General features: G+C 38.2%; 1 protein-coding gene across 1 annotated transcript in view; it reads right to left on the reverse strand.

Annotated features, from left to right (window-relative positions):
• Positions 1 to 9,528, reverse strand: part of MALRD1 (MAM and LDL receptor class A domain containing 1) — a 694,737-nt gene that overhangs the window by 144,503 nt on the left and 540,706 nt on the right. The window contains exon 34 of the mRNA XM_011972480.1: positions 5,802 to 6,065. Within this exon, the coding sequence (XP_011827870.1) occupies positions 5,802 to 6,065 (264 nt within the window). The remainder of the gene's footprint in view (positions 1 to 5,801; positions 6,066 to 9,528) is intronic.

Consider the following 9,528-nt stretch of genomic DNA (forward strand, 5'->3'; position numbering starts at 1 on the left):
CGGGTTTCAAAATGCTTCCATGAATAATATCTATTTTTTGGTACATTCTCTTTCAGACATTGTGTTTTAAAATCTGTAAAATACTTATTTGGCTGAGCACAGTGACTCACACCTGTAATCCCAAAACTTTGGGAGACCAAGGCGGCAGGATCACTTGAGCCCAGAAGCTTGAAACCAGCCTGAGCCACCTAGCAAGACCCTACCTATACAAATTTTGTTTTAAAAAATTAGCTAGACATGGTGGAGCATGCCTGTGCTGCTTGGGAGACTGAGATGGCGGGATTACTTGAGCCTGGGAGGGCAAGGCTCCAGTGATTTACAATTGTGCCACTGCACTCCAACCTGGGGAAAAGAGTGAGACTCGGTCTTAAAAACAAAAAAACAAACAAACAAACAAAAATAGTTATTACATTTCTCATCCTAGAAATTGGTATTCTTTCTTACCAAAATAGGCTAAGTAACACAGGGCATTTTGTGCCACATAGCTCATTCACTCAGGTTGATGATACTTTAAACAATTTATGAATGGTTCATTGGCACTACTTCCTGAAAGCAAAATTTCTTAATCGATTATAGTTGCCGCATGGAAAATATATTTGAACATAAAGTAAGCCTATGGATGTACACCTATTTTCTAGTAAAATAAAATCTATATGCAGCAGACCAATATTTCTAATGGCAGAAAAACTATGGTCTTGGGCCATGAGAATGAAGGCTACAAGCCCTTCAGGGCACATACACCTAACATATAGCAGGATGGATATTTATTTTATTCTTGATTTAAATTCAATCAGTACTCTTATTAAAGTATCTTAGCAGTTTAAATAATATTCAATGGAACTATGAGATAATTTAATGGGGAAAGGATAATAATTTATTGTGTGTATTATGCACTCTACATATTAATTTCATTTACTCCTCCAATACCTCCCTAAAACAGATTAATTACCATGATTTTTAATGTTGAAAAAACTGAGGAACACTGTTGTAAGAAATGAAGCTGGTAAATGCAGAGGAATAATCTTTACACTGTTGTTCAAAAGCACTATCGGATGTTGAGATCATAGCTAACATATTTAAAAGCCAATAGCAAAAATATTGATGATAAGGTGTGATCCACAAGTCTTAGGAATGTGACCCATTCCAAAACACCAGAAGTGGCATGCACTTCACAGGACATATCCATTACCATAGGAAAGGAGGTAAAACACCCACTTATACCCTTTGTTTTTCATAGTTGTTCTGTCATTGATGCATAGTTTCCATGTACTTCTCCTGATCTATTCTCCACCTTCTCTCCCCATCTGGGCCCTGGAAGGCTGGACGATAAGGATACATTAATAAGCCTTTTAAACTTCTGGTGTATGATTGGATTTGGCCAATGGGTAACACCACCAGCAGATTAATACGGAGCGAAGAGACCCTTTGAGATCAGCATGGACTAACTGCTTCCCTTAACTAAACATCTTACCATGTACTCCCTCCTCACTCTAGGCTCAGGTAACTGAACCTCCTCTCACACTCTCTGGTCTGTAGGTGATAAAAGCCCTCACTCTTACTATCCCTTATGGCTTTGCTATGCATACTATTTCTCTAATAAACAATCCCCTTATTAATATTTTTTCAACTTATGCAATATCAATAACTATTTCTTGCCAGGATATTGACTGACACAACAGCTGATGAAATCTTGAAACTCTCCTGGTGAATAGAAGATGGCTATCAGAGGAATATCAGTGAAAAGAGTGTTTCTAGTTTTGTGCTGTTCTTCCACATAATTAACCATGTTTCTTCTTTCTTTTCTTTTTTTAGGGAAAGGAGATATGTTTGATAAAAACTATATTGCTTCAGTCCATGAAAAATTAATGTTTCCAGTGGAAAGACAATATTCAAATATGAAGTGTTTTTAAATGTTGAACTCACAGGTTTATCTAAACATTTCTAATACTAGAAAATTTATTTCTGCAAAAATAAAGACCTGTAAATATCTATTATTATTTACTTCCCTGTCTAAAATTGTAAACATCTCCAAATCCTTAGTCCTACAACATTTAAACATGAGAAAGCCACAGAAAACAAAGAAACCAATTCTTTTTTCCTGCATTCCACTCCAATTACGACTTCTTGAAAGAGTTATCTACAATTGATTTCCCTCTTTGACATTTCCCATTTGCTCTTAAAAAAGAGTAGCTTCAGAATTCTGCCCTTCCACTCCATAAAAAGTTCTCTCTCCAAAATCATCAAAAACCACTTTTTTGGCTTTTTCCAATTTATATTTTTTAGGCCCTCTCTTATTTGATCTCTCAGAAACATTTCAACCTGTGAAGATTTTGAAACTAAAGGATTTTTGCCTTTAAGATCCTCAGTCTCTTGTGACCCCACTATGTCTAGGACCACATCTTCTCAGTGTCTTCAATGTCTGCTTTTTTCTAAATGGTCTTTTAGCTGTTCCTTCAGGTCCTGCCTGCCACTTTATCTCTTTCCTCTCTCTTTGATCTCATCTACACCCACAGCTTCAATAATCATACGCTGATGGCCATGCATCCTTATATTATCTTATTTTAGCTCTCTCCTGAGCTTTATATATACACTTCCAAACACATTCTGAACATTTTCATGTGCATGGGTCACAGGTATCATATACAACACATCTAAAACTGAAGCCACATCTTCCCCCAACATGTTCTTCTCCTATTTTCCCTAGCTCAAGCAATGGCACATGAGCTGATCTGATGTCCAAATTAGAAAGTTGGAAGTCCTTCTTTTTTTTTTTTTTTGATTAACAAAAATCACTCAGACTACATTCTCTCCCTTTTACTTTCTGGAAGGAAGAGAAGGACATAATCAATGGCAAATGGTAGTTGGAACAAAGCAAGATCAAGAGCCAGCTTCACGTTCAGGAGAGAAGGTTGTACCTCCTCCTTGTGCTTCTGGTGCCCTATGTGTTCAGAAAAACTTCTCTAGTAGCAAACTATAGACGTGATCCCTGAAAGCACAGTCTTGGAAGTCACTGCTGATTCCTTTCTCTTCCTCATCACCTGACCATCCCTTAAGTCTATTAATAATCTTTACCTTAAAGTCTAATCAATTGCTTTGTATTTGAACTGTTGACATCTCCTAACCAGTCCCTCTTCCTCACTCCAATCCATCTCATATCCAACTTAAGCGCCGTTATGTAGCACTGGCATGGTGGCACGGGGGTGAGGATTCTGCAAGATGTGGGTCCCGCTTCACTCTCCAGGATTCTTTCTACATTTCCAACCACAGGCTCTGCTCTAGCAATACAAAATATGCTTCACTCTAACGACTTGTTCTCTGCTCCTGGAACAATCTTCACTTCACTTGAATCCAGCTCTCTGCTTTATTCATCCAATGACTATTTGCCTTTCCAAGTTTGGTTGTGTAATCACTCCTCTCGTGAGAATGTAAAGACTCCCTAGCACCATAGAGAGTTCCCTGTGTGCCTTCTAACATGAGGTGCTTGTCTCTGTCATAGGATTGATCATATAGTATTCCTCACTTTCACTGACTAGCCTCCTTCACTAATGTATAGCACATCGTCAGCCTGAGCTCTGACAGTGTCATATCTATCTGTCTCGTCAATACGTAACATAATATGTGGCGTCAGTTAGGCTCTTAATGAGGTTTGTGAATAAATGGATGAATGAATGTGAGTTTACAGAATGGCATTCTAAACCAACAGGAAAGCTCCCAAAGACCGTTATATCTTCAAATGTTTGACGAATTTTGACCACTAAATTTTCTTATTCTATAATTTTGTTCTAGAATTTTGTCCCCCATCTATTCCTAAAATGGGCTTATTTCCCTTTTGGAACAGAACTTCATAGGACTAGGCAAACTCCATTTTTCCAATGAATGCCTAGCATTATAAGGACACAGTACTTCCCTAAGCTTCTCTTTAAATAGCAGTCTTATTTGAAGCCAAATATCATATGGCTATATTGAACTTAATATGATTTCTATCAGCCAAATTACATTAGAGCTCTGATGGGAACAGGGATAAGTAATTTGGCAGGCTTTCTCTTTTCTATTCACCTCCATTTGCTTACCTTGCTTCTAAGAAAAGATTATAAGACCTGACAGGTTGACTTTATCTCAGAGAGAATATATAGGTAGGAAATAACAGGGAGTTAGAAAACCAATTTGTTAGTCTGAACCAGGAAAATAGTTTCACTGATTTAAGGTTAAAGCCTTTAAACATTCCAAGGTCATCTCTCTTTTCTTTCATTCATCTTTACTCCTCTTCCAATTGTTCCAGATTTCTAGAGGTCCCATACTACACAGGTCCCTGAAATAGCCCTTTCTTCCTTCCACCTTTCCTTCCCTCCTTCCCTCCTTTACTTCCTTCCTTCCTTCTCCCTTCCCTTCCTTTCCCTTCCCTTCCCTTTCCTTCCTTCCTTCTCTGTCCCTCTCTCCCTCCTTCCCTCCCCCATTTCCTCCTTTCCTCCCTTCCCCTCTTCCTTCTTTGTCTCTCTTTCATTCTTTTCTTTTTTTTTTTCTTTTTTTTTGAGACAGATTCTCACTTTGTCCCCCAGGCTGGAGTGCAGTGGTACAGTGGCACAATCATAGTTCACTGCAGCCTCAAACTCCTGTGCCCAAGAAATCCTTCCACCTCAGGCTCCAGAGTAGCTTGGACTACAGGCATGCACCACCACACCTGGTTATTATTATTATTGCTATTTTTGTAGAGATGGGGTCTCACTATGTTGCCCAGGCTGGCTTAAACTCCTGAGCCCAAGGGATCCTCCTACCTCGGCCTTTCAAAGTGCTGGGATAACAGGCCTGAGCCACTGCACCCAGACTCATTCAATGTTCCCCTCTTGTAGTTACATTTCAAACTGCCTTTTACTATTCCAAAAAGTATGATCATTAACATATAGTTTATGGACCACTATCACTGCAGCATTCATCCAAAAATATAATATGGTATAATAAAATATAAAATAAGTAAGGAAGCAAGCAAATAACTAAATAAAATGCTAGGCGTTTGGACACCACCATGATTCTGTACTCACTTTAAGATGTGTGTAATTACTTCTTACTTAACATTCTTCCTTCCCTACCTGACACTGGCTTATTATACTAAAAATCAAAGGTACTGAATACAAAGCTTGGGATTTTACATGCATCTGCTCAAATCATCACAGCCTTGTAAGTTAGGTATTACTAAATTCATTACCTGGATGACAAAACAAAACTGGCAGCGCTCAAATAACTTCCCCCAAGACTGCACACATAGTAAGTGACAGGGATGAAATTCAAACCCATGTCTCTAGGATGCATTATCCCATGAACTCCTAATGACATGACATTTACTCAGGTAATGATCCAGATCCAACCCTTAACTATATAGATCCATTAAAATCAATATTTGCCACTTGATCAAAAAGGAAATATCTATCAATATGCCCTTTACTTGAGCTATCTTCATGAACCTTTGTGGTAGGAAGAAACTCTAACTGAATTTCTTCAAACCACTTCCATAAACACGTTAATGAGATAAAAACACATAATGGCATCTTCCATACGAATGATTTGATGTAAATGGGAAAGGAAATAGATAGGTTTAACAAAAATTAGCATGACCGCAAACACGGTGTTTCTAGAAACACTAAGCAGAGGACAGATGCCTTGTTTTGCAACATAACACAGAAAGCTGTGTTATTAATGATACAATCACAGTAAGGCTCTAGAGAACTTCATTTTATCTGTGGAGCCTTCTCTCTCATTCTAAAGCAGCATTCCTTCCCTGACACACTGAGTTAGTGAAAGTAACTCACAGCAGATGAGTTCATCTTCATTGAAGTGGCAGTCAGGCACTCCATCGCATAGCAGGAGGGAAGGGATGCACTCATCTGTAGAGCATGGGAACTCCATGTTACTACAGAGTGGAGGGGTGGGGCTGGGAGGACAATCCATTTCATCGGATCCATCTGTGCAGTCTTCATGTCCATCACATTTCCCTGAGAGAGGGACACATTGGAGTGTGTAGATACAAGAAAACTGATCAGCTTCACAGGGTGATGGCTGCGCTGGGACAGGACCTAAAAAAGAGAGCAGGTCAAGTCATGTCGGCATTAGGGAATTTCCCTCCATCCAGTGTTGGGACATTACAAGTTGCATTTATTACTGTATAAAATGAATTTTGTTAATCGAAGTAAATTAATTTCCAATTAGGATTAATAGGAAGCCCACAAAACAGGCAAATGTGATTCAATAATATGACTTATCATAATGTCAGGAACATAAAAAATTATTTTAATTTCAATAATTTGGGGGGAACAGGTAGTTTTTGGTTACACTGATAAGTTCTTTAGTGGTGATTTCTGAAATTTTGGTGCACCTATCACCTGAGCAGTGTACACTGTACCTGATATATAGTCTTTTATCTCTCACCATATGCTGAATCTTTCTCCTTGAGTCCCCACAGTCCATTATATCATTATTATGTATTTGCATCCTGATAGCTTAGCTCCCACTTATACATGAGAACATACAATATTTAGTTTTTCATTCCTGGTTTACTTCATTTAGAATAATGGCCTCCAGCTCCATCCTAGTTGCTGCAAAAGACATTATTTCATTCCTTTTTATGGCTGAGTAGTGTTCCATGATGTATATATACTGCATTTTCTTTATCAACTTGCTGATTGATGGGCATTTGGGTTGGTTCCATATCTTTGCAACTGTGAATTGTGCCGCTATAAACATGCATATGGATGTGTCTTTTTCATATAATGACTTTTTTGGGGGGTAGATACTCAGTAGTGAGACTGCGGATCAAATGGCAGTTCAACTTTTAGTTCTTTAAGGCATCTCCATACTATTTTCCATAGTGGTGCTACTAATGTACATTCCCACCAGCAGTGTAGAAGTGTTCCCTTTTCACCACATCTGCACCAACATCTATTGCTTTTGGACTTTTTAATTATGGCCATTCTTACAGGTACAATATTTTTTAAAAAGGCATCATTGACATGGAAACTGACACCTTCAAATTAAAAAAGACATTTTGATTTCTATGCCTTCAATTGGACTATTAAATCAGATTGTGCTCAAGAGTAAAGATACTTTCATGCAGTAAATTAGAAACTTTGGAAAGATGCACTCACAATTTTAGAATTTAAGGGAATTGTTACAATATCACAGTATCATTTATTTACTGTCTCTTAGTGGCCCCCATCCAGGGAATCTGGCTCTTGAGACCCTGGACAGGTTTGAGCCACAGATGTAGAGATCTGCTATGGTTTTGTCACACTGCACTCCATCCTTGAATCTTCACTACAGGTGAAAGGCCATGTGCTGCCATATCTAAAGCCAGATAAAATCATAGTGTAATCTAAGATGTTACACTAGGAATCCTGAAGGTAGCCTGCTTCAAATCCAACCAACTCATTTTACAAATGAAGACCCTGAAGCCCACAAATTTTAAATATCCAAAGACTCAATGCTAGTGTAATAAACTTTGGTTACATGAAACTTTTCTGCAGCAAATGTTTGAGCCCACATTAAGCCAAACTTAAAGCAGAGGCTGACTGCTGAGTGTTGACTATCTGATGTTTCTAAAGGTCAGAGAAGGTATGTGAATATATAGGACTTCACTAATTGGTGATTAGTGGGATGCTTCTTACACTCTGTATTGTCTCTGTGCTAGTTAGTGAGGGACTCAACAATATATTAAGGGGAAAATATAGAGCGAGGTAACAATGGAGGCCAGTTCAGGAATGGTTTATTTTGTTTTCTTGACATTTTAAACTATTTTTATTTGTGGGTTGTATGAGAATAATTTGTATTATATGTAAAGATGATATAGTGAGTTCATTTAAAAAATGAGATTTGAAAGTCCCTCTCCCTCCTCACTAAACCAATAGTGAAGATATATCTAGAAGGAATTTAGACTCTGACCCTGTGACTAAAGTCATATATATGGGATACATGTGGCTGTGCTTAGGAAGCCTATGTTCATAGAAATCAGTATATTTAAGTAGGAGATAGATAAATGTATGACTTGGAGACATCGCTATCATGTTTTAACCTAACTGCCTGAGATCACAGCAGCATATAAAATTGCAAAGTTCCAATGTACAAATTATAAATTCAAACTTTGAAAGTAAATTGGATTTAAATATTTATACTTTTATATATAGCTCTTCTAGTACCGGACCATGGTCAAATAAATAGCTTATCTGCAAACTTTTCATTAGATTAATCTCACAAGAAGGACAGAAATTCTTTTTTTCTAAAGTATTTTATGTATGAAACTTTCATCTTTATGAGCTCACCAAAGGTCGAAAAGGTTTAACAAATTCTTTGCATGTAACAAGAATCTAGAATCAACTTTAGTAATATATCTATGACTTAGCTAAGTCTTAAAAAAATGAGGAAAGTAATATCTCTATTTGAAAACAAACACAGACTTCTTATGTTTCCCAGTTCCTATTCAGAATGATGTGTGTGTGTGTGTGTGTGTGTGTGTGTGTGTGTTTCTCTATATTTTTTTCTTACAGTGGATATGCAAAAATAAAAATTTCTCCTTTTGGAGGTAGCCATTGCATTAAATGTCAAATTTTTTTTTATTGAATGATACTCAGAACTCACTTGTTCTAGACCCTTCTTTTCAAAGACTGCTGGGCTTGTCTTGCTTATAGTGCATACTGGCTTGTTGCCCGGCTTCCTCCATCCACATCAAGGTGTCCATTCCCCCAGCTGCTGGGAGGTTGCCAGATGACAGCTCATGTTTGAGTCAGGCTCCAGGAATTGCCCTCCAGAGTTACACCACCTCCTGGGAACAGCTCCATTCATTGACCGGTGAGTTGGAGATAAGATGGCCTAGGCCCTATGCCTCAAGGTAAGACATCTACAAAGAGCTAGTGCAGCTCCAGAGCTCCCCATGGTATCAGTGGAGGCTCTCACTGCACTTGCATCACAGCTAAACCCCACCTGCCACCAGGCAGATGCCCAGTTCTGTTTCCTCCCCTCCTTTGCAGGGATGTTCCTGAGACAATTTCTAAGAAATCTCTGATTAGAGTGTGCCTTAAAGTCAGCTTCCCAGAGAACCTCACTTGTAACACTCTCCAAACATAAAAATGAATCTAGTTTAAATTAAATCTGCTCTGAATTGCTCCTCAAATTTTCTAAAGAAATATTTCTGATGTAGGGAGAACATGACTTTGCTTCCTACGGAGAGTCTAGGTAGTCTCTTAGCCAAGAGCAGTCCTTCATTCACTCCATATTTATTTTGTCTCTTGTTTTAACCTAATGAAAACTCTGTATTCTACTATAAATCCATACTTTTTGATATAAGTGGTTTCCTTTAGGTAATCAAATAAACTAATTCTCCTGGAAGATGTACTATGTTTATCTTTTGACTTGAATGCACTCAGCCATATACATGCTTTAAGAAGTGTGGCTGGATGGTCATGGTGGCTCACGCCTGTAATCCCAACAGTTTGGAGGCTGAGGCAGGCAGATCATCTGAGGTAAGGAGTTCGAGACCAGCCTGGCCAA

The sequence above is a fragment of the Mandrillus leucophaeus genome, unplaced genomic scaffold (genome assembly GCF_000951045.1).
Source record: "Mandrillus leucophaeus isolate KB7577 unplaced genomic scaffold, Mleu.le_1.0 Scaffold1295, whole genome shotgun sequence".
Lineage (NCBI taxonomy): Eukaryota > Metazoa > Chordata > Mammalia > Primates > Cercopithecidae > Mandrillus > Mandrillus leucophaeus.